The sequence below is a fragment of the Hemitrygon akajei genome, chromosome 11, assembly GCF_048418815.1.
Source record: "Hemitrygon akajei chromosome 11, sHemAka1.3, whole genome shotgun sequence".
NCBI classification, from domain to species: domain Eukaryota; kingdom Metazoa; phylum Chordata; class Chondrichthyes; order Myliobatiformes; family Dasyatidae; genus Hemitrygon; species Hemitrygon akajei.
Window position 1 is genome coordinate 38,183,542 of NC_133134.1, and position 26,276 is coordinate 38,209,817.

The 26,276-nt window shown below is 43.8% G+C and overlaps 1 protein-coding gene across 2 annotated transcripts in view; it reads left to right on the forward strand.

Annotated features, from left to right (window-relative positions):
• The window catches only part of sdk1a (sidekick cell adhesion molecule 1a), a 769,571-nt gene that overhangs the window by 648,698 nt on the left and 94,597 nt on the right, over positions 1 to 26,276 (forward strand). For both annotated transcript variants that reach the window (XM_073060649.1, XM_073060650.1), the window contains exons 28-29: positions 13,550 to 13,648; positions 19,945 to 20,136. In XM_073060649.1, the coding sequence (XP_072916750.1) occupies positions 13,550 to 13,648; positions 19,945 to 20,136 (291 nt within the window). The remainder of the gene's footprint in view (positions 1 to 13,549; positions 13,649 to 19,944; positions 20,137 to 26,276) is intronic.

Consider the following 26,276-nt stretch of genomic DNA (forward strand, 5'->3'; position numbering starts at 1 on the left):
CTGTGGCTGTGATGGAGAAGCCAGGATGGTGTATGACCTCTCAGGTGCTATGGTCCAGGATGTCTCAGAGTAGCTGCAGAATATTCTCAAGAAAGAGGGTGAGCAGCCAGTAGTCGTGTTGCACATTGACCCCAATGACTAAGGTAAAAAGGAGGAAAATGTCCTGTGCAGTGAGTGAAGATAGTTGGGGGAAAGGTTGAAGAACAGGGTAGTCTTCTCTGGAATACTCCCAGCACCATGTGCTGGTCAGGGCAGGAACAGGATGGTTGTACACTTGAATGAGTGGCTGACAAAGTGGTGCAGGGGGCAAGATTTCAGATTTCTGGATCATTGGGATCTCTTCTGGGAAAGTTATGACCTGCACAAAAAGGACAGGTTACACCTGAGCCTGAAGGAGACCAATATCCTTATGGGCAGGTTTGCTAAAGCTGTTGGGAAGGGTTTAAGCAACCCCCAAGAAGTGCTGGAGGAACTCAGAAGGTCAGGCAGCATCTATGGAAAAGAGTCAACGTTTTGGGCCAAGGACCTTCCTCAGGACTGGAGAAAAAAGATAAGTCAAAGTAAGAAAGTGGAGGGAGGGGAGAAAGAAATCCAAGGTAGTAGGTGATACATGAAACTGGGAGGGGTATGGGTGAAGTAAAGAGCTGGGAAGTCTATTGGAAAAAAAGATAAAGGGCTTGAGAAAGGGGAATCTCATAGGAGAGGACAGAAGGCCATGGAAGAAAGGGAAGGGGAAGGAGCACCAGAAGGAGGTGATGGATAGGGAAGGAGATGAGAAAGAGGGACATGGGAATGATGAAGGAGCCATTGATGTTGCTTGACCTGCTGAGTTCCTCCAGCACCTTGTATGTGTGTGTGTGTGTGTGTGTGTGTGTGTTACTTGAGTTTGCAGCATCTGCAGATTTTCTCTTGTTTGGAAGGGTTTAAGCCTGAGTGATACGGCTGAGTGTGGGGCATTTGGTACCCAAGTCAAGGCAGAGTGTAGTGAGACTGGGAATGATAGGGCAAAATTGCAGTCACTGGGATGAGGTGAAGTGTGACATGGAGGGCAAAATGGAAAAGGGTGATGAATACAGGACTGAAGGTGTTATATTTGAATACACGCAGTAGAGGGAATAAGGTGGGTGATCTTGTAGCGCAGTTAGAGATTGGCAGGTATAACATTGTGGGTATCACTGAGACATGACTGAAATAAAATCATAGTGGGTGCGTAACATTCAAGGATATACCTTGTATTGAAAGAACAGGCAGGTGGCAGAGGAGGTGGTGTGGCTCTGTTGGTAAAAAATGAAATCAAATCCTTAGGAATGTGTAACATGGAATCAGAAGATGTAGAATCCTTGTGGGTAAAGTTAAGATACTGCAAGGTAAACAGGGCAGTCAGTGGACTTTGTTTACTTGGATTTTCAGAGGCCATTTGACAAGACAATGCACGTGAGGCTGCTGAACAAGATAAGAGCCCATGGTATTACAGAAAGATACTAGCATGGATAGAAGATTGGCTGGTGGGCAAATAATTGGAATAAAGGGTGCCTATTCCAGTTGGGTGCAGGTGACAAGTGGTGTTCCACGTGGGTTGTTATGGAGGCCACCTCTTTTCATGTTATACGTGTGGTGAACTAGATATACCTGTCTGACTGCTCCTGTGGCTCCTCCCAAGACCCTGCTGACTACCCCTGTGGCTCCTCCCACAGACCCCTGTATAAAGGCGACTGTGGCCTGCTGCTCTCCCTCATTTTCCCCAGGATGTAGTGTTGTTCTTCAGTCAATAAAAGCCGATATCTCACTACCTAAGTCTCGGCGTGAGTTATTGATGGTGCATCAATTTTATTGACTGAAAGTTACAACATGGAAACCGCTTTACGCCCAGAACGCCTAGACTTGGACCCCCGAGACCCTGGAGCAGCTCTTGCCTTTGAACACTGGCTGGTGTGCTTCCAATCGTACTTAGAGGAGGTTCGTGCCACCGACTCGGCTGTTCGGCACAAACTTCTCTTCTCGAGGGTCGCCCCAAAAGTTTATTCGTTCATCAGGGACATATCCACCTACGAGGAGGCGCTTGCCGCCCTCCAAAGACAGTACCTGCGGCCAGTAAATCCAGTTTATGCACGGCACCGCTTGGCAACGCGAAAACAGCGGCCTACGGAGTCGACTGCTGAATTTTTCCGCGAGTTACTGACCCTAGCGCGGGCCTGCGACTGCAAAGCGCTCACAGCGGAACAGCATAAGGAACTCTTGGTCCGAGACGCTTTTGTGACTGGGGTTCGGTCAGTGTGTATCCGCCAGCGGCTGCTGGAAAAAGCTGATCTTACCTTACGCTCCGCGATAGAGACGGCCGATTCGATAGAGGCTGCGCAACTGTACGCCGAAGAAGTCCAACCGAGCCATTCCCCGGTTCCGAGCGAATTCGCCAACGCCGCTGCCAGTCGCGGTATCTCAAACCCCACGAATTCGCCAGGTACGAAACTCTGTTACTTTTGTGGGCTTCGGAAACATGCCCGGGTAAGCTGTCCGGCGCGCGAAGCGACGTGTTCCAGCTGTGGGAAGAAGGGCCATTTCGCCAAGGTCTGTAAATCTAAACCGCGCCCGGGGTCGAGCAGCGCCGCGTCTGAGACCTGGGGGCCGCCATTTTGCATGACCGGATGTGGACAACCATCTTTGCCGACGTCACCAGGCCCCGCCCCCGACTCGCCATCTTGCATGACCGGATGTGGACAACCATCTTTGCCGGCGTCACCAGGCCCCGCCCCTACCTACCCGTGTGCGACCTGGGAGCCGCCATCTTGCATGCCCGGATGTGAGCGGCCATCTTTGCTGGCGTCACCAGGCCCCGCCCCCGACTCGCCCCGTTCTACGCTGGCTTCCGTGACCCTCGATCAAAGCGCTCCGCACCAGCTCGCAAGGTCGATGATGGACATCCTGGTGGAGGGGCACAGGACTAGCTGCCTGTTTGACACGGGCAGCACTGAGAGTTTTATTGACCCGGCCACAGTGAAACGCTGCGGACTCGTGACACGGCCGGTCCGTCAGAAGATCACCTTGGCTTCAGGGTCGCATTCCACAGACATCCGGGTGGGTTGTGTAGCGACATTGGTGGTGCAGGGCACAGAATATCGGAACTTTGCGTTCCTGGTCATGCCTCGACTGTGCGCACCTGTGCTATTGGGGCTGGACTTCCAGAGCCATCTCGAAAGTGTGACTATGGCATATGACGGGCCCCACCCACCACTCACTGTCAGGAATCCTCAGTTTGGTGGGACTTCGCCATATACTCCGTTACCACACGCACATACACCCCGAACCCCACATCCCGCCCAGCACCATGTCGATAGCTGTGCTGCTGACACTATTTGCAACCTCTCCACCCTCAAGATCCCTCCCCCATCGCTGTTCACCAACCTGAACCCCGACTGTAAACCGGTGGCAACTAAAAGTAGGAGGTACAGTGCGGGGGACAGGGCCTTTATTCATTCAGAGGTGCAGCGGCTGCTCAGGGAGGGGATCATTGAGCCAAGCACAAGCCCATGGCGGTCCCAGGTGGTCGTTGTTCGGACTGGGCAGAAAAATAGGATGGTTGTGGACTACAGCCAGACCATCAATAGATTCACGCAGCTTGACGCGTACCCCCTACCCCGCATCGCGGATATGGTCAACCAGATAGCTCAGTACAAGGTGTACTCGACAATTGATCTGAAATCCGCTTATCACCAGCTCCCCATCCGCCCAGAGGACCGCCCCTACACCGCCTTCGAGGCGGGTGGCAGGCTCTATCACTTTCTGCGCGTCCCGTTTGGTGTCACAAATGGGGTCTCGGTCTTCCAGAGGGAGATGGACCGGATGGTGGACCAGTACAAACTGACGGCCACATTTCCCTATCTAGATAACATCACCATCTGTGGTCGCGACTGGTCGGACCATGACGCCAACCTCCAACGTTTTTTCCAGGTGGCCGATGCTTTGAACCTGACTTATAACAAGGACAAGTGTGTGTTCAGAACCACACAACTCGCTATCCTTGGGTATGTCGTGGAGAACGGGGTCATTGGCCCTGACCCCGACCGTATGCGCCCCCTGTTAGACCTCCCTCTTCCCACTACTCTCAAGGCCCTCCGGCGGTGCCTGGGTTTTTTTTCCTATTACGCCCAATGGGTTCCCCATTACGCAGACAAGGCCCGCCCCCTGGTCAAGTCTACCACCTTTCCCCTCTCTGCCGAGGCCCGCGCGGCCTTCAGCTGCATTAAAGGGGACATTGCCAAAGCAACGATGCATGCGGTAGACGAGACCATTCCCTTCCAAGTAGAGAGTGACGCCTCTGACGTCGCGCTGGCTGCTACCCTCAATCAGGAAGGCAGGCCAGTGGCGTTTTTTTCTCGTACCCTTCAAGGCTCTGAACTTCGGCACTCCACGGTGGAGAAAGAAGCCCAAGCCATAGTGGAAGCTATTCGGCACTGGAGGCACTATCTCGCCGGCAGAAGGTTCACCTTGCTGACCGACCAGCGCTCGGTTGCGTTCATGTTCAGCAGCCAACAGCGGGGCAAAATCAAAAATGATAAAATTTTGCGATGGAGAATAGAACTCTCCACCTATACTTACGATATCCTGTACCGGCCTGGCAGGCTCAATGAACCGTCTGATGCCCTATCCCGGGGACCGTGTGCTAGTGCCCAGCTCGACCAGCTGTATGCCCTTCATGCCCAACTTTGCCACCCGGGGGTCACCCGGTTTTATCACTTCATTAAAGCCCGGTACCTGCCGTACTCCCTGGAGGACATCAGGACGATGACCAGGGACTGCCAGATCTGCGCTGAGTGCAAACCGCACTTCTACCGTCCTGACACTGCGCAGCTTGTCAAGGCCACCCGCCCTTTTGAGCGACTGAGTATTGACTTTAAGGGCCCCCTTCCCTCCACCGACCGCAATGTCTACTTTCTCAGTATTATTGACGAGTACTCGCGATTCCCCTTTGCCGTTCCCTGCCCCGACACTACTACCACGTCGGTCATAAAAGCCCTGCGCCAGCTCTTCACACTGTTCGGATATCCCTGCTATGTCCACAGTGATAGAGGGTCCTCCTTTATGAGTGACGAGTTGCGCCGGTTCCTGCTTGCTAGGGGCATAGCTACTAGTCGCACCACGAGTTATAATCCCCGGGGGAATGGCCAGGTGGAGAGGGAGAATGCCACGGTGTGGAAGGCCATACTTTTAGCCCTTAAGTCACAAGGGTTGCCGGTCTCCCGATGGCAGGAGGTCCTCCCTGAGGCACTCCACTCTATCCGCTCCCTGTTGTGTACGTCCACTAATGCCACCCCTCACGAACGCTTATTCTCTTTTCCCAGGAAGTCTGTCACTGGGACCACCCTGCCAGTTTGGCTGACGTCCCCGGGGCCAGTGCTGCTGCGTAAACATGCGAGGAGTAATAAGTACTCACCACTGGTCGAGAAGGTTCACCTCCTGCATGCTAATCCCCAGTATGCCTACGTGGTCTTGCCTGATGGGCGGGAGGACACGGTCTCTGTCCGCGACCTGGCGCCCGCCGGAGCAGCAGACCACTACCCCGAGCACTCCACGGTAACTTTGCACCCTGTACCCGAAGTGACTCCGCGCGCACCGTGCCCCACACAGACTCCGTATGCGTCTGTTCCAGGGCCCTCGCTCACACGCGAGGGATCCCTGACACCTCCTGTTGGGACAGAATTAACCCACTCTCCGCCTTCGGAGCACACACCACCTCCGGCACCTGTGCCGTCATCACCTCCGGCTCCTGTGCAATTGCAGCCGGAGCTCCGTAGATCGCAGCGAACGATTCGACCACCTGATCGACTTAACCTGTAAATATACTTGGGAATTTTTTTTAAACAAAGGAGGGGTGAATGTGGTGAACTAGATATACCTGTCTGACTGCTCCTGTGGCTCCTCCCAAGACCCTGCTGACTACCCCTGTGGCTCCTCCCACAGACCCCTGTATAAAGGCGACTGTGGCCTGCTGCTCTCCCTCATTTTCCCCAGGATGTAGTGTTGTTCTTCAGTCAATAAAAGCCGATATCTCACTACCTAAGTCTCGGCGTGAGTTATTGATGGTGCATCAATACGTCAACGATTTGGATGACGGTATTGATGGCTTTGTGGCCAGGTTTGCAGACTATACAAGGGTAGGTGGAGGGGCAGGAAGTGCCGAGGAGTCAGAAAGGCTGCAGTGTTTGGTCATAAACTTTGGTACAAGGAATGAAAGTGTGGACTATTTTCTAAACAGGAAGAAAATTCAAAGATCAGAGGTGCAAAGGGACTTGGGAGTCCTTGTGCAAGATTCCCTGAAGATTAACTTGCAGGTTGACTCTGTGGTGAGGAAGGCAAATGTAATGTTACTCTTCATTTTGAGAGGACTAAAATATAAGAGCCAGGATGTGATGCTCAGACTTTCTATGGCGTTGATCAGACTACTCTCTGAGTATGCGAGCAGTTTTGGGCCCCTTATCTAATAAAAGCTGTGCTCGCATTGGAGAGGGTCCAGAGGAGTTTCAAGAGTATGATTCCAGGAATGAAAGGGGCAACGTGTGTGAAGCATTTGATGGATCTGGGCCTGTACCTGCTGGAGTTTTGAAGAATGAGTGGTGGTGGGGTGCAGGGATCTGATTGAAACCTATCGAATATTGACAGGCCCAGACAGAATGGATGTGGAGAAGATGTTTCCAAGATGAGTGAGTCTAGGACCAGAGGGCACAGCCTCAGATTGGATGGACATCTATTTACAACAGAGAGGAGAAGGAATTTCTTTAGCCAGAGGGTAGTGAATCTGTCGAATTTGTTGCCACAGATGGCTGTGGAGGCCAAGTCATTGATTATATTTAATCTTCAAGTTGATAGGTTGTTGGTTAGTCATGCCATCTAAGGTTACGGTGAGAAGGCAGGAGAATAGGGCTGAGAGGGACAGTAAATCAGCCGTGATGGAATGTTGGAGCAGACTCGATGGGCCAAGTGGCCTAATTCTGCTCCTATGTCTTATGGTTTTAAAGTTTCCATCATTGTCAATGGACAAATAACGTGTTTTAAATTGAAAACACTTTCTACCCCACAATGTATTTTGCTGCAGAAATGAACAAGTCTGATCAGCAAAATGATGGCACTCTATCTGGAAACGGTTTTAATCCCATTTTTGAGTAAGGAAACAATTCAACTAGATTGCAATAACTTCAACCCATTTGAATCGTCCGTGGTATTGAAAAGTGGGTCAGGCACGATTTAGCTTTGATAGGGACAAGGGAGATTCCTGTGAAGCTGATGTGTGTTGGAGATTGATGTTAGTTTTGGAAATTGTACTGCTCATTTGTTTATTTAGAAAATTGTACCTTGGTTTGAACAGTGACTGTAAAATTAAACCAACTTGAAAATGTTTAATTTGACAGGGATTATGGAGAGTATCTCTAGCACCTGTGGGTTTGTGGTCAGTAGTTTAGTCCAGAGTAAATCAGCAGTAGAGAACTCCACTTGGCCAAAATGTCAGCACTTAAGTGGAGTTACTTAGTTGATCACATACTAATTAGAAGAGTTGGTCTAGAAACTGGATATTAATTTTATCTGCACCATAGAAGACTATTTCAATACAAATCACAAGAAAAATTGAGGACAAATCTGTGATTTTCATTCCTGACCCTATAATTGCAATAATGGATGGTGGAGTAATACCATGCACTGCGGTGTCCAGTGATGTGGCTGATACTCGCTTTCCCCATTCGCAATGCTGCCACCACCTCCAGCGAGACTTTCCTGAGCCCACCTTTCCTACTCTTATATGTCTGTGTATGTGATGTCGTATGCCTGTTACGCTGCCACAAGTAAGTTTTTCATTGCACTTGTGCACATGGTAATAGACTCACATTTGAATTTGTCTTTGTCCCTTGGCACACAACTCCTTCATCATTTTTTTCAAAGTCACTCTGCCTTAATTTTTCAATGACTCTACAATAACTTGAGCAGCTGCACTTCTTGCCTACGTGAATGAAGAAAGCTGCTGGGTGCACTGATGATGACTGGAGAAAAGAAAGGAAGATAATGGAGCCAGAAGAAAGACTGCAGATGCTAAAAATCTGGAGCAAAACACAAAACGCTGGAGGAATTCGGTGTGTCAGGCAGCATCTGTGCTCAAATGGGCAGTCGATGTTTCAGCTCGAGACCCTTCATTAGAGCTGGAGAGAAAGAGGAAAGGTAGCCAGTATTAAAAGGAAGGGGTAGACCATGAGCTGGCAGGTGGATCAAGATGAGGGGGAGAGTGGGAAGGATTTAAAAATCTGGGAAGTGATAGGTAGAAGTGACAAAGGGTTGAAGAAAAATTGCATGTGTTAGGAGAAGACAGAGGACTGTGGAATGAAGAGAAGGAGATGAGGGAGGAAACCTCATGGAAGAATGTGCAGATGATGGGCAGATTGTGAGGGGTGGGGCAGGGAAAGAGGAGGGTTAAATGGGGCTGATTTGATTAAGAGAACTGGGGGTGAGTGTGGAGGGATGGGTAGTTGGTCACTCAGAAAAGATGCTGGAATGCGCCACAGACTTAATATTGCCTATTGTAATTATGGCAGCTTTTGCTGTACCCCTTCCTCACTCTGGAAGTCCTTCTACTTGTGGTTTTGAAGCAAATTGTTTTATGGGGGGAGGGGGATAGATTATGTTAATAAATGCCACACATGTTTAGGTACAGTACCTGTCAAAAAGAATCCTGGCAGTCTGTATAAGCTGAAAGATCTGGTGGTGCAAAGTGTTAGAAAGTGTGGTAGAGCACGTGAATGTTAGAGAGGAGTCCTGAGAGAAACCGTTGATAAGTGACTGGTGAGGGTGTTATGCATCAAGTAATGTCTGCCGCTAGCAGTGCAGCTTTACATTCAGGTTTGCTTCAGCTGTCTTGGATCACACATGTGAGATGTGGCCCTGCATTCAGGTCTTGGGGCTTGTTCCCAATCGATGGGAAACTGGAGACCCATCCAAGAGTTGGGGGACTGTCCGTGCGTGCGGGTCGGTAGGCAGGAATGGTGGAAGGGAGGAAAGGGGCTTGTTTTGCTGCTGTTGTTTAGTTGTTGCGGTGTTCTCTGTTGTTCTGCCAAGCAATGTGGGCATGTTCAGTTGCCACGGGAATGTGTGGTGGCACTAGTGAGCTGCTCCCTGCACACCCCTTGGTTTTGTTGGTTGTCAATGCAAATGATGCATTTCACTATCTGTCTCAATGTATATGTGATTAATGAACCTGACACAGTTATCTACCCCCACTTCTCTTTCTGTGTCTTTCAGGAAGCCCTCCAATGTGACCTCAAATTAAAAGTAATCATTCTGCATAATTATATATTGATATCTTCTTATGTCAGTGTTAATAGTTACCACTACTTTGCTGACTGCAAAGTATCATAAGTTGTATATCTAGTTCAGCAGAGCTGTATGTGCTGAGTGACCCAATTCATTTGAATGGGATTGACATCCTGGACTAGTATGGGGAATGCAAGCAAATTAGCTTTCTCCCCCCCCCCCCATTATTTTAAATTATTAATATCTTGAGTTAATTTCAAACACAAATGTGTTTTAAAGTTAATAGATAGATTTTTGAATTGTATCTATTTTTATTGTGTTATTTTACTCTTATTTTGCCTGTTTTTAAATTGTTTGGCTTTTTGAAAACACTTCCAAACTGTTTAAAAACAGACTTCTTCTATTAGCACACTCTCAAAAGACCATGAAGATTGAAAGGTGAGACCTCAGCATCTGTTACTGAGATTAGACAGACCACTGCTCATGGACAACAGTGTTTCTCAAAATGAGGGCATTTCGAGTCCTAGGGCTAAGTTCAGCCACACAAATATCACAAGCAGCAAGCAAAAGGAACAATCTAGATCAATTTTGCTCTGGTCCCGACAGTAATTTTTCTGCTCTCAAATGGTACAACTTTCACAACCTTAGTGGTTGTGGGACTGATCAAACCACTTAATGAGATTGAAAACATTTAGTAACAAGAGTCATTGCTTGCAGCAGATGATACACTCTTTGTGGTTGTCTCCATAATCACCTTTTAATTTCATTGCAGTATTTCATCTGCAAGAGAACCTTGTGTTACTACCCTTTGTAATACAGATGCCTTATTTTTCTTCATAACAGCACACAGGGTATATTATATAAATCATGCCCCCAATGAAGCTTGCAAACTTAACTGACAGTAACTTAGAAAGTGAAACCTTTCTCTTTCCAATACACACCCGAATTTCGCAGCAAAAACAAACAGCTGGAGGAACCCAGAGGGTCAAGCGGCATCTGGCTTTTTTGCTGCACATTGCCATTTTTCCCACCGAGAGGCAGGAGCCACAGCCTTTGCCCTCCCTCCAATTCGCTTTGTCAAGCTTTAGTTCACAAAGCTGACTATGTTATCTACCAATTTAGATGTCTGACTGCTTCATTTTTCTGAAAGCTTTGGTCTGCTGCAGTGCTTAATGAATATATTGAATCTAACATTTACTGCAAACCACACTAGGATATATTAACGAGCCTCATCTATTTTCTGATATGCAGTGTATGACGAATATGATTTTGAGATTGCAACTGTTCCAACTAATTTATTCTTTAGAGCATTAAGATAACTTGTTTGTTTAAACACTGAAGAATTAAAAGTAGCTCCATGCTAACATAAAATACCTGGATATTGACATTTTAAATTTTAGCCATCTTGTTCAGAAGTTTTTGAATACAAAGAGCCCAAGGAATGAGTTGTATATTTTGTTAATGTTTACTCATGCACGTTCTAGGCTAATGACTGAAAGAGTCTTGTGCAAAGACAAGGTTTCTTTTTCCACAGACCAAACCACGAACAATTTCATTGTAGTAGAAGTCTGTATTTGATCTCTGCATATCTGCAAATATGAACAAATAAGATAGAAACCAGGGCAGAACGTAGGTGCAGAGTAAGAAAGTTCTCTCAGATGGGCGCTGAGCAAAGTGAGTTTTAATATTTGAGACATAAAACAGAAGAACATAAGAGGCATACAACACAAAAACAGTCCTTTGGTCCATCCCGTCTGTGCTGAGCCATTAATCGGCCTAGTCCCATTGACCTGCACCGGACCATAGCCGTCCATTCCTCTCCCATCTATGTACATATCCAAATTTCTCTTAAATGTTGAAATTGACCCCCCCTCCCCCCCCCCCCCCCCGCCATCAACTCAGCCCTCAATCTTCTACATTCTAGGCTAATAACTGAAAGAATCTTGTGCAAAGTCAAGGTTCAATTCAGGCATTCCCTGTAACTCAGGTGCTCAGCCCAGTAACATTCTTGTAAATTTAGCCTACATTCTCTCAATCATTTTTACATCTTTCCTGTAGGTAAACGACCAAAATTGCACAAAATACCCCAAATTAGGCCTCACCAGCATCTTAAACACTTTCAACATAACATGCGTCTTTGGACTGTGGGAGGAAACCCACGCGGTCACAGGGAGAACGTGCAAACTCCTTACAGGCAGCAGCGGGAATTTAACCCGGGTCGCCTGTACTGTAAAGCATTGTGCTAACCACTATGCTAACACTGAGAAAGAATGTTGAAAGGACTTCTTTTTAAGTTTAACTACTGGAACAAGTAGTGGTATGTGTTTTTTTAAATTAATTTTGAATGATTAGATAAAAGGTAAGTTCCTAGATATAGTGTACTGGTATGGTGCTGATGTGGTGGCGGTGTTTCTGATGACGGAGGAAGCAGTTAATGAATGAGGGTACATGGCTGGGAGGAGAGGCTTGAAATGTAAGGACAAAGCTGCTGGAAAAGAGGCGGTGACACTAAGTAGGATGTCACATTTTGTTGTCTGAGGAGAGGGTCTTAGTGGGAAGAGTGTAGGGATAAAACAAAACACCATTTGATGTAAGGAGACAAAGCTTTAATTTTACCGTTTGTAGAGGAGGTATGGATCACAGTCTAGTTCTGCTGCAGACGGGTTGGAGCATCAGCTATATAACATGCAGAGCGAAAGGTAGCAGACTGGTGGTCAGGATCTGGAATGCTTACCAAATTTAACATTGCGTGATTACGATTATATTGGGTTTGGAGTGCCCGAGACCAGCTTTCCCCAGGGCAGTGCAGTCCAATTTCCCTCTCAGTACTCCGAAAAGCACACTGTACAGGGTTAACACCATAATCCTGATGATAAAGTTATGTCAGGATCACAAACGTAGCTCTCAGCTGAGAGTCAAATTTCACAAGTGACACATTTTAACCTGTAAACTGTAATAAATGTGATTTACTCGAATTAAATTGATGTCTAATAATGTAGAGCTAGAAAAAAATAAGCTGTGTTATTCAATTGAATTTGAAGTCAATGTTTCTCTCATAGAACTGTATGAAATTGGTGGTGTACTTAAGCATCTTACTGTGAAGTACAGCAGTTTGATGAGATAAGACAGGATAGACCTAACATTAACTCAAACGTTGAAGGACTGAAAGATTTGCACTTTTGAAAGATGCAGTCAGTACTTCACATGTCAAAGAATGCACTGTTGTGTTGGCCACTATCGTTCACCTTCACTGTCACTCATCATACTTGGCAAAGAGTACAGGCTAGAATGTAAGAAGAAAAATTCACCCAAAGGGCAATGTGGGTTTGAACTCAATGCTAAAAAGATAAGACTGAAATCCTTATCAATTTCAACAAGTACTCAACTGTGTGCTTAAAGATCTGTGACCGACAGGCCTAGTGCTAGAAGGTAGGATTATGTTGGGAAACACTTTCTCAACCATCGTAGACATACTGGGCTGAACAACTACCTTTAGTGTTATAAGTTTTCTATGATGCTATAATTCTGTAATCTGCTGAAGGCTTTTGTCAAAGGCCGACCACAGTTCTGGTTGAGTAGGTATGTTGCACTTTACAGAGCATTAGTTTGTCTGCACTTAGAGTATTGTATTTAATTCTGGTCACCACTTTATAGGAAAGCTGTGGTTGCACTGTAGAGAATGTAGAGGCGATTCATCTGGATGTTGCCTGGATTGGATTACTTTGGTTCATTTCAGTGCCAGAACTGATTTAGTAGTTTATCTTCCCCCTCAGTACAACCCTGAATAGATTAGCCAGGATCTGGAGCTCATTATATAGGGTAATGCTGCATCCAGGCCTCTTTCCCCACTATCCTTGGAACAGCATTTTGGTATTCCTTCAAATTATGCACCACGTAATAGCAATTTATTTACTGAATTCCAAATGTAGAATTGTGAAATGTGTACTGTCAGAAGATATAATTGTTACAAATCATCATTAAAGCCAAGAACATTAATCAAATAATTGAAATCATACTTATGGTATATTTCAATAAAGTTGCATGATATGTGTCTTTACTCTGTGTTTGCATTCCCTCGAGTGATGCTATTGATCGTTTTTAAGGTTGTAAACTACAGTCCATGTTGGTTTGAAAATTTAATGAAGACTCTGAAGAACAGATTTATTTTTAAATGTACAATCAATAGGCAATAAAGTAAATATTTGAATTATGTTTAATGTTAGGATTAAGGACTTCATTATGACTCAATCTTTAATGTTATCAGTTCCAGGTCCTCCCATAAAGCTGATATTCCCGGAAGTCCAGTTAAGTTCAGTGAGGGTAGTCTGGCAGACACCAGAGAACCCAAATGGTATTATTCTAGGTAAGGCAAAAGAATATGTAAACTGGTGAAATTTTCTGATGAATAAGTATTGTTATGATTGCTAAGAGTTTCTTTCTTAAAGTGTTCCTCGCTGACATTTTGTTTCTATTTACGAGAGGTGATTGATAAGTTCGTGGTCTAAGGTAGAAGGAGTCAATTTTAGAAAACCTAGCACATTTATTTTTCACCTTCCTCTAGTGTTGCCATCATGTCCTCATGGACCTCCTTGGGTGATAAGCCCTTGAGACCGAGGTAGCAGATGACTGCACAAAGGCTGATGTTGTCCATTTTCTCAGACAGTGCTTACTTGCAATTTTCAATTATTTGAAACAGAAATGCCACAAAAGTTATTAACTTCAAACTTTCTGCATAATCACTCAAAGAGTTGCACTGCACGTGCATGTAACAAGAGCCGTGTAACTCATCTTCTTCTACCTCAGGCCATGAACTTATCAATCACCCCTGCTGTGGACCACTTTCTGGAGGTCCAAGACACCAACTTCTACAAAGAAGGGATCTGTATGCTCCACGACCGCTGGACTAGGTGTGTAAATGTAGGAGGGGACTATGTTGAAAAATAAATGTGCTAGGTTTTCTAAAATTGACTCCTACTTTAGGCCACAAACTTTTCAATCACCCCTTGCATTATGTCTTTGAAGCCTTTATCCATATACATGTTCTGAAAGGAAATATAGAAAAGATGGGCAAGAAACTTTGCCATTGGAACTATTGCCATTCTGCGCCCAGCTTAAAGAAATTGAAAACAGATAAATATTTGCAGGATTGTTCTTTGCCAAATAATGCAAATGCAGTTTTTTACAAGCCTCCATTTAGAGACCAGCAGAAGTACTGAGTCTTGCTAAAATGAATGCTTTGGTGAAGCAACGTGTAATTGCCTTGAGCAACACAGTACGCTACATAAATAATTAATAGGTAAATAAAAAGGAATAGAACAAACATACTGTCTTGTGGTGACACTAAGTGGTTATAAAATGTACTGCACTGTTAATATATTTATTGTACAAATGTTATCCGGCTCCATTCATGTCTAACAAATAGACCCAGATAACATGTTTAATGAGTTGCCTTTGTAATTAAAGATTTAAATAATATCAAAATGAGCTGCCATCATTGTGATGCACTGATTTATTGGCAAGGGGGTTTGGGAGTCGATGTTCTTTTTGCATTTTGCATGGGTGGAGGGGGATTTGGGGTCGATGTTTTTGTCACTTTTTGTATGGGGGGGTTGATTATCGTGTTGCCATTCTATTTTTGTTCTGGGGGTAGGGTGAGTTTCCTATTTCTGGTTTGCTGTTGAACTGACTTCTGTGGTTTTCTCTGTTTCATGGCTATCTGGAGAAGGAGAATCGTACTGCATACATACTTTGACAATAAATGAATTTTTGAACCTTCTTGACCCTTTGATTTAATTATCATCTCATATGCTCTTCTCTCTCACTGAAAGTTCCAGAGGTGATTTGGTTATCCACTTCGAGATCCCCAAATCTGCTAGCAGATTCTTTCAGATGTTTGTAATTAGCAGAGTTGCGCACAGGTCAGGATTACTTTCCATAAGACCATAAAAGATAGGAGCACAATTCGGCCATTCCAACCATCAAGTCCCATCCATCATTTCTTCATGGCTGATCTAGTTTCCATCTCAACCCCGTTCTCCTGCTTTCTCTTCGTGGCCTCCTTGTCTCCATTCTAAATAAACGTCCCTCGATTCTAAGGTTGTGCCCTCTAATCCTGGACTCCTTTACTATAGGAAACATCCTCTATATATCCACTCTATCGAGATTTTTCAACATTCGATAGGTTTCAATGAGATTGCCCTTCGTTCATTTAAGTTCAAACGAGTCCAAGCCCAATGTGATCAAATGCTCCTCATATGATAACCCTTTCATTCCTGGAATCATTCTCGTGAACCTTCATTGACCCCTCTCCAATGTCAGCACATCCGTTCTTAGATAAGAGGCCCAAAACTGCTCACAATACTCCAAACAAGGCCTCACCAGTGCATTATAAACCCTCAGCATTACATCCTTGTTTTTATGTTCTGGTCCTCTAAATGAATGTTAACATTGCATTTGCCTACCTCACCACTGACTCAGCCCCTGATGACCCTGTGATTTCCGTGTCTGAGGCCAACATGAGAACATCCTTCATGAGGGTAAACCCACGAATAGCATCTGGCCCAGCCATGGTACCTGGCCAGGTACTAAAGATCTGTGCTGATCAACTGACTGGAGTGTTCACCGATACCTTTAACCTCTCGTTTTGGCGGTCTGAAGTACCCACCTGCTTCAAGCGGGCTTCAATTATACCAGTGCCTAAGAAGGACGTGCTAATTTGCCTCAGTAACTACTGACCATTAGCACTTACGTCCACTGCGATGAAGTGCTTTGAGAGGTTCAAGATGAAATGTATCAACTCCTGCCTTAAAAACCACTTGGATCTGCTCCAATTTGTCTACAGTCGCAACTGGTCAACTGCAAATGCCACATCATTAGCTCTTCACTCAACCCTGGAACATTTGGACAGCAAAAATGCATATATCAGAATGTTTTTCATTGACTATAGCTCAGCATTCAGTGCCATCATCCCTTCAAAACTAATCAATAAGCTTCAAGAGCTTGGCCTCAATATCTCCTTGTGGAACTGGATCCTCAATTACTTTACCTGCAGACCCCAGTCAGTTCAGACTTACAACAAGCATTTCCTCCACAATCTCCATCAGCACAGGTGCACCACAAGTTTGTGTGCTTAGCCCACATTTCACTTGCGTTATGCTTATGACTGTGAAGCTAAGCACAGCTCCGTTTGCTGACAACACCACTGTTGTTGAACAAATCAAAGGTGGGGACAAATCAACATATTTATAGGTGGGAGATTGAGAATCTGGCTGAGTGGTGCCTCAACTACAACCTCCCACTCGATGTCAGCAAGAGCAAGGAGATGATTTTTGACGTCAGGAGGAGGAAACCGGAGGCCCGTAATCCAGTTCTGTTTGGGGAAGTCCCAACTTCTGTGAGGTCCGGGTCTCTGCTGGGAAGAACAGGCCCCCAGTCCTCGGGGTCGCAGTGCCGATGGCCGTTGGCATCTTAATACGCTCAGCAAAGGATGGTGTTCGGAGAAGCTGTGCCGGAGGGGATGGCCGGAGGCTCGGAGGTTCGACGGACTCGGAGTCTGCTGTAATCAGGTCGCTTTCAGTGTGTGCTGCGTCTGCGAGGCTGAGTTGGGCGGCGCCGTGGAAGTCCATAGTGTGGGTATTCCCTTCTGCTGCCTGCGTGGGATGACGAGTCGATCGGGGACCCTAAGGACTTGTGGAAACTGTGTGGTGGTTTCTTTTGAACTTATAGTCTTTTAACATCTTTGGACTATTTTTACTGGGCCCATGGTCTGTTTTTTTTATCAATTATACTATTGTTTGCACTGTTGTAACTATGTGGTTTTGTGCAGGTCTTGTAGCTTTAGTTTTTGGTCTTGTTTTGTCTGGTGGGATTGGAGCTCCTTTCTGGGGAACACACTAAGATGGTAACGCGATATTAATTCGCAGCAGCCTCTCCGGACTCTGGATTGGGGATTGCCAAACGTTACGTGGATTTTCTGGTGTAGTCTGTTTTGTCATATGCTTTTGTGATATCATTCTGGAGGAACGTTGTCTCATTCTTTAACTGCATTGCATTTGTGGTTTCTAAATGACAATAAACTGAATCTGCATCTGAACTTTAAACCCCTTAGTGTTATCATCTCAGAGCATCTATCCTGGGTCCAGCAAGTAAGTAGCATTACAAACAAAACATGCAGGGCCTCTACTTTCTTAAAAGTTTGCAAAGATTCGGTATACCATCTAAACTTTGAGAAATTTCGTGTAGATGTGTGGTGGAGAGTATATTGACTGGCTGCATCACAGACGGTATGGAAACACCAATGCCCTCAAATGGAAAGTCCTACAAAAAGTAGTGGATACGGCCCAGGTCATCACAGGGAAAGCTGTCCCCAGCATTAAGCACATCTACACGAAACATTGTTGCAGGAAAGCAGCATCCACCCTGCACCATCTGGGCCATGCTCCCTTTTCGCTGTAGCCATCAAGAAGAAGTACAGGAGCCTCAGGACCTACGTCACCAGGTTCAGGAACAATTATTACCCCTCGACCATCGGGCTCTTGAGCGAGAGTTGATAACTTCATTTGCCCCATCACAGTTTTGGACTCACTTTCAAGGACCCTTCATCTCATGTTGTCGATATTTATAGCTTATTTATTCATTATTATGATTTCTCTTTTTTTCTTTTTGAACTTTCACAGTTCATTGTCCTTTGCACATTGATTGTTTGTCCATGCTGTTGACGATTGTCTTTCATTGATTCTATTGTGTTTCTTGTATTTTCTGTGAATGCCTGCAAGAAAATTAATCTCAGGGTTGTATATGGTGATATATATGTACTTAGGTAATCAATTCACTTTCAACTTGAACTTTGAATTTTTGAACTTTGTGTACCATAAACAGTGTTTAAGTTGCCTTCCACTTCAGTGATAGAATAGGCAAAGGTTTTTTTAATCTTTATAGGTCCTCACTCACAATGTGTCCCTTGAATATATTGTATTGTTAAGTGTTAATCTTTTTTAGATTTGTCTCAATTTTGACCTTATGCAAATAAGGTAAGTATGACTTGTTCGTACCAAAGGGTTTTCAGTCTTCTGCATTGGAACTGCCTGAATGTTTAGTGCTTTTTGAATGGCAAAAAGGTTTTCTCATGCTGCAACAAAGGGGATTTTGTACATTGCTCTTTGCTAAGATATAGTTTTTTTTCCGAGCTTTGAAGTCTATCATTAAGGCGTATCAGACTGATTTCTAAAAAAAGAATCTAGCTGAACACAACAAAAGGAACAATATAAAGCAAAATATAAGTTGCAGAAATAACTCAGTAAAGACTATAAGCAGTTTCACCTCTACTTGTGTAATTGACAATTGCAAGAACATTCCTCTGCAGCACTTTTACAGTTGTGGAACAGCTCTGATGTGTATTATCTGTACAGAAAGCAAACCCTCGTATATTATCTGTTCAAAAAGCAATCCCTCAATATTAGGAGTACTGTCTTCTTGATTTAAATTTACATTAAGAGTACTTGAGTCAGCTGCTGCTAGACAAATTGATTAAAGAAATAAATCAGATATTTCAGCATCACATTAGGCATGATGGGCAAAAATATCCTGGGACCAAATAGGTAGATATAGGAGAAGTACCCAAAATTGCTCAATGAATCTACTTCATATACAGCCTTACTTCAGCATGTACAGGACATGCTAAACATATTGCAACTGTGCACATTTACTTTACAGGGAAATGTCAGCTTTCACCCACTTCACAGTGAGAAATCTCTGCTGACAGTCCCTGCATAACTGATCTGCCTTTATCAAACTATTTTGTATCTGGCCCACTCTGTTGCTTCATCTCCGCTATGCCGTCTTTATAACACTGGTCCATTTTGTTCTGATATATTTAAAGTATCACCATTTGTCATTATGCCCCTGACCCATTGAGAATACATGGAATTCTTGAACAAAGAATTTTCTCTGTCACATCATACATGTAAGAAATTTTATAACTGAATTGGTGCATCAACTCGTGCACTTCATCACAGTTGTGTCTGTGGATCAAATGGTGAGTGCACTAGACAACATGAAGCTGAGTCAGAATTTACAAGTGTTCAGTTTTGTTTGTAGTCTGTGCCTTGACAAACAATCACAGTCAGGGGTACAATAAGGATGTTACAATTGACCTTCATATCTGAGATTAAGACAGGAATAGGCAACTAAGATTTCTGCCATCTAGCCGAAGTATAACACATCTGAAGGGGCAAAACACTAGAGACTGATAGCCTAATATTGCTCTGTTTTGGGTTCACATTGCAATAAGATCCTGTTTAGAGAATGTACTTAAAGTTGGTTGGTGCCTCAGTATGAAGAGAAAATTGGGGTAATGCAAATGAACATCTGATGTTCATGTTATAATGTGATAATCTGTATTAAACTGTTAGGATGCTCTAAATATGTAATTTAGAATCAGAATCAGGTTTATTATCACTGGCATGTGACGTGAAATTTGTATTGTTTTACAAATACATTTCATTAAACTGTAACAATAGTATGAATTTACAACTTGGATCTGGGTTGTATAATGATAAATTTCTACTGTGATTTATCTTGGTATTCATTTCACACAGTCATTCTGCTCAATATGTTAGACTTATTGATCTGCAATTTTGATTTCTTTTTTGGCTTTTGCAGGTTACAGAATAGCTTACCATTTGGCAAGTGAGCCAAGTAAATTCATCAACATAGAAGTCAGTTCCAATGCCCGCCAATACTGGGCAACCAATCTGAACGTTGAATCATGGTATGTTTTTCGTGTATCTGCGAAGACACGTCGGGGCTGGGGGGAGCCGGTGGAGGCAGTGGTGAAGACTACACAAACTAGAGGTATGTTATCAAATTGCGTAGCTTTTGTTAGTTTCTTGAAAACTAAGTACTGAATTTCTAAAAGAAACAATTATTTCATGAGCTTCAAATACTTCCCTAAATATAATCAGACAAATAATGTAATTTTGCTGGAGATAAAAATAATCATTGTTCCTTATCTAGTTAAGGAATATAATCCCAATATAGACATGATTGATAACAATGTGAATTTAGAAACATAGAAAACCTACAGCACAATACAGGCCTTTCGGCCTGCAAAGCTGTGCTGAACATGTCCTTAACTTAGAGATTGCCTAGGGTTACCCATACCCTTCTATTTTTCTAAGCTCCATGTACCTATCCAGGAGTCTCTTAGGTACTTTGGTATAATAATGTATTATTGATAAGGTTCTCAATTCCAATTAGGCAAAATGGAAAAGTTTATTTGCCATGGTGGTCAAATATTTAAAATCCATATATTATCAAAGATAACAAGATGAAGCAGTTTTATGGGCTTTTGATCTGGGGAGGGGGATCTTATTCAAACTTATCAAATATGGAAAGGCCTAGATAGAGTGGATGTAGAGAGGATGTTTACTATAGTGGGAGAATCTAGGATCAGAGGCCTCAGAATAGAAGGATGTCCCATTCGAACATCGATGAGGAGCAATTTCTTTAGCCAGAGAGTGATGAATTGGTGGAATTCATTGCTACAGAATGGCTATGGAGGCCAAGACATTGTGTATATTTAAAGTGGAAGTTGATAGGTTCTTGAGTAGTAAGGCTGTCAGAGGTGATGGGAAGGCGGCAGGAGAATGGGGTTGAGTGGGGTAGTAAATCAGCAGGGTCAATGGGCTGAATGGCCTAATTCTGCCCCTATGAATTATTGTCATATGATCTAAGATCCATGGAAAAGCAATTAAAAAAGAGGATAATCACTTACTGTGGATCATCCACCAAATTTTCAGAGATGGTTGTTAAAGTTGAGAGACGGTGTTAACATTTAAATATATGAATTGAACTGAATTGGCTCTATTACTTACTTCTTTCATATACATGAGGAATAAAAATCTTTATGTTACGTCTCCATCTAAGTGAGCAATGTACAATTATAGTAATTTATAATAAATATTATGTACAACAAGATAGTCAACATAACATAGAAATACAGTTGTATCAGTGTGAATTAATCAGTCTGATGGCCTAGTGGAAGAAGCTGTCCAGGAACCTGTTGGTCCTGACTTTTATGCTGTGGTACCATTTCCTAGATGGTAGCAGCTGGAACAGTTTGTGGTTGGGGTGACTCAGGTCTCCAATGATCCTTCGGGCCCTTTTTACACACCTGTCTTTGTCAATGTCCTGAGTAGTGGGAAGTTCACATCTACAGATGCGCTGGGCTGTCCGCACCACTCTCTGCAGAGTCCTGTGATTGAGGGAAGTACAGTTCCCATACCAGGCATATTATGCACAAATAGACCCCTTCAGCTGAAAACAAGATTTATGAATAAAAATTGGATATCATACTGCTGTTCCTTGCAGCAGACTGCAAAAGAAAAAAATAAATGTTTAATCCAGATTAAATCCTCTTTGTAACAATTGCCAGTTGAATCACAGCAGACAGAAACTTTGTGCAGATTCTTCCTCTCCTGACTGACCCTTACGTTCTGATGTAATGTTCAAGTAATTTCTGTGGAACATTCTATCTGCTGAGATGTTCAGGTACTAGTCATTAGACCCTCCAGTGACAACATGGTCTTACACTGACTACGAATACCTGTAAGGCAAGCAAAATAACTATCTTCATTCCTAAGACTCCACCCATTCCTCCTCTTCCACCCACCACTTAACTGCAACAAAATAGACCCTCTACAATATCAGATCTCCTTCTCAGATCCATTCTTCCCACCCTCTTCCACTAAAAATGCCAGATCCTCTCCTTCCCTCACCCCACCCCAAACCACAACACACTAAACATATCCGCCAATTTGCAACAGTGCCAGGACGTGGTTAGACTGTACCCTCTGATGCCTTCCATTGCAAATCCCAGTCTGCAATGCCTCGTCTTTTCTGGTTCTGCCCTATTTTAGTTAGAGTGCTCTAGAATTTCTAAGGAAGTAAGATTGCACAAGTGATATTCTGTAAATTATTGCTTTGCAGTTATCACATTTTTTTTCTAGCGTTTTCTTTAGCTACACATGAATAGCTTGTCTAAGTAAGGTTAGCTCCGAATTATACAGTAGCTCTTTAGCACAATAGTTGAAACGCTGGGAGAGGGGTTGGGGAGCAATTGACAATAACAGGTATTCACAGTAACATCAAGTTTTCCATCAAGTCAAACAACATTCAACTTTTTCCCTGTCATTGGATTAAAATCCTAAAATTCCCTGCCCAGTAGGGTTATAATAGAAACTACAGCCAGTTCCAGAAGCCAGCCTACCATGACCTACACTGTTGAAATTGAGCAATATTTGTCAGCAATGCCAGTGATGCCGACATTTTAGAATTCTAAAAAAAATCTTGCTAATCACCGTATAAATCTATACAGTATGTAAAATGGATCATTTGAAAAACTATATATACCTAACATAGAAAATTATTTTAAAATATTAGCTATTTAAGACAATGACATTTCAATAAAAGCCAGCAGGAGCCTAAATGGATTGGCAGAACAATACCTCACAAATTGTTCCCTAATGATCCTGTGATATTGCTGATTAATCAGATCCTTTTTTCTCCCCCACACACTTGGCTCCTACTCATTTGGGGTCCACATTCATATAGTGAAAGAAACTACCGACATTATTTAAGATCTTGGCAATGAAATAATCTCATGAAATCCCAATCTGAGAGATTGGAAGCCTGTGAAGACTTGGCTCACTCAGGTTTGCCTCTATTGAGTTGAAAAGACAGCAACTTGCAGCAGTTTGAAGCTTAGAGCAGTGCTCTAGTCGGCGTTTGGGATTGATTGACAAGAATAAATTAAAGAAAGGCAGAAGCAAGCGGAGTGGCCGTTGTTGGGACGGACAGAGTTAGAGTGGAGATTTCGAGGCTTCAGTTCCTCGAGGCAACAGCAAGGAGAGGCATCAGTCAGAGGAGGCAAATAAAAGCTGTTGCTAGAGCTCCCCCTGCAGCAGGTTAATGTTCTTGCTTTATATTTACTCAGTTAGAACAGAGGAGGTGCCAGGCAGGATAGTGGAATGCTCCTCTTGCGGGATGTGGAAAAGCAGGGAGACCTCCAGTGTCCCTGGTGACTATACCTGTGAGAAGTGCATCCAGCTGCAGCTTCTAACACTCCGTGTTAAGGATAAGCTCCGGATCATCAGGGAGGCTGAGTGGGGCGATAGATAGGACATGTAGAGAGGGAGTTACCCCCAAGGTGCAGGACACAGCAAACTGTGTGACAGTCTTAAAGGGGCTAAGGTAAATTAGGGTGGATAAATCCTCAGGGCTTGACAAGGTGCTCCCTCAGACCCTGCAGGAGGCACGCACAGAAATTACAGGAGCCCTAGCAGAGATACTTAAATCATCCTTAGCGACAGGTGAGGTACCAGAAAATTGGTGGATAGCTAATGCTGTCCTGCTGTAAAAATAAACCAGGAAATTATAGGCCAGTGGTAAAGTTATTGGAAAATATTCTGAGAGACGGAATATAAAAGTAATTGGATAAACATGGACTTATTAAGGATAGTCTGCATGGCTTTGTGCATGGAAAATCATGACTAACCAATGTTACAGAGTTTTTTGAAAATATTACCAGGAAGGTTGGTCAAAGGAGAGACAGTGGATGTTATTTACTTAGATTTTCAGAAGGCATTTGATAAGGTGCCACACGTGAGGTTGCCTAACAAGATAAAAGATATTGACACGGATAGAGGAATGGCTGACAAGCAGGAGGCAGCGAGTGGGAATAAACAGGGTGTTTTCTGGTTGGCTGCTGGTGACTAGTGGTGTTCCTCAGGGGCAGTATTGGGACCGCTACTTTTCACATTGTTTCTCAGTGATTTGGATAATGGAATCGACGGCTTTGTGGCAAAGTTTGCAGATGATACAAAGATAGGTGGAGAGGTAGGTAATGCCGAGGAAGCAATGCAGGACTTAGACAAATTGGAGGAATGGGCGGTGAAGTGGCAGATAGAATACAATGTTGGGAAATGTATGATAATGTGTTTTGGTAAAAGGAAAAATAGTGCCGGCTATTATCTAAATAGGGAGAAGGTTAATTTACAGGTTGAGTCTGTGGTAAAGAAGGCAAGTGCAACGTTGACATTTATTTCAAGGGGAATAGAATATAAAAGCAAGGAGATAATGCTGAGGCTTTATAAGACAGTAGTCAAACCGCACTTGGAGTATTGTCAACAATTTTGGGCCCCATAACTCAGACAGGGTGTGTTGTCATTGGAGAGAGTCCAGAGGAGGTTCATGAGGATGATTCTGGGAATGAAGGGGTTAACATATGAGGAGCACTTGGCAGCTTTGGGCCTGAACTCACTGGAATTTAGAAAAATGCACAGGGATCTCACACTGAAACCAACCGAATGTTGAAAGGATGAGGTAAGGTAGATGTGGAGTAGATATTTCCTATGGTGGAGGTATCCAGAACTAGAAGGCACAGCCTCAAAATTTAGAGGCGACCTTTTAGAACAGAGGTAAGAGGAATTTTTTTAGCCAGAGAGTAGTGAATCAGTGGAATGCTATGCCACAGACAGTGGTGGAGGCCAAGTCTGTGCTATACTTAAAGTAGAAGTTGATAGTTTCCTGATGGGCCAGGGCATCAAAGTATATGGTAAGAAGGCAGGTGTATGGGGTTGAGTGGGATCCAGTATCAACCATGATGGAGTGGTGGAGCAGACTCGATGGGCTGAATGGTCTAATTCTGCTCCTGTGTCTTATGGTCTAAAGTTAATGAAGGCAAGCAGTGGATGTTGTCTGCAGGAAGACATTTGACAAAGTCCCACATGGGAAGCTGCTCAGGAAGGTTCAGTTGCTCAGAACTCAGGATGAGGTAGTAAATTGGCTTTGTGGGAGAAGCCAGAGAGTGGTAGTAGAGGGTTGTCTCTCGGACTGGCGGTCTGTTGTGCCGCAGGGATTGGCACTACTTCATTGCTATTTATCATCTGTACCAATGATCTGGATCATCATGTGATTATCTGGGTCAGCAAACTTGTGGGATGATACCAAAATTAGGGGTGGAATGGACAGCAAGGAATACTATCATGGCTTGCAGTGGGATCTGGACCAGCTGGAGAAGTGGACTGAAAATGACAGGTGGAACTTAATGCAGACAGGTACAAGGTAGAGTAGAATAGGTCTTACACACTGAACAATAGGACGCTGATGAGTGTGGTAGAACAAAAGGATCTGGGAACACGGGTCCATAATTCGTTGAAAGTGGTGTCACAAAGAAAGCCTTTGGCACTTTGGTCTTCATAAATTAATGTACTGAATACAGGAGGTGGGATGTTATGTTGAAGTTGTAGAAGACATTGGTGATTTGGAGTATTGTGTGCAGTCTTGGTCACCTACCTACAGGAAAGATATAAATAAGGTTGAAAGAGTACAGAGAAAATTTATTGGGTGTTGCCAGGTATGGAGGGTTTGAGTTATATATTTAAAAAAAGATTAAATAGGTTATTCATTAGAATATAGAAGATTGAGAGGAAATTTTATAAAAGTATAAAAATTATGAGGTGTATAGATTTGATAAATACAAGCAGGCTTTTTGTACTGAGGTTGGTTGGGACGACAACCAGAGGCCATGGGTTAAGGGTGAAAGGTGAAAAGTTTAAGGAGAACATCAGAGGAAACTTCTTCACTTAGATGGTCGTGAGAGTGTGGAACGAGCTCCCGGTGCATGCAAGCTCAATTTCAACATTTAAGAGGTTAAATAGGCACGTGGATGGTAGGAGTATGGAGGGATAAAGTCCTGGTGCAGGTTGATGGGAGGAGGCAATTTTAATGGCTTGGTACAATCTAGATGCGCCAAAGGGCCTGTTTTTGTGCTGTACATTTCGATGCCTCTAAAATAGTACACAAAACTAATGCATTCAGCCTTTCCCAGAAGAAATTGGTGACATGTATGTACTTTGATAAAGATCAAAGTATATATTGAAATTTGAACATTTAGAATTTTACCGTATCATAGCAGGACAATGTGAGTATAA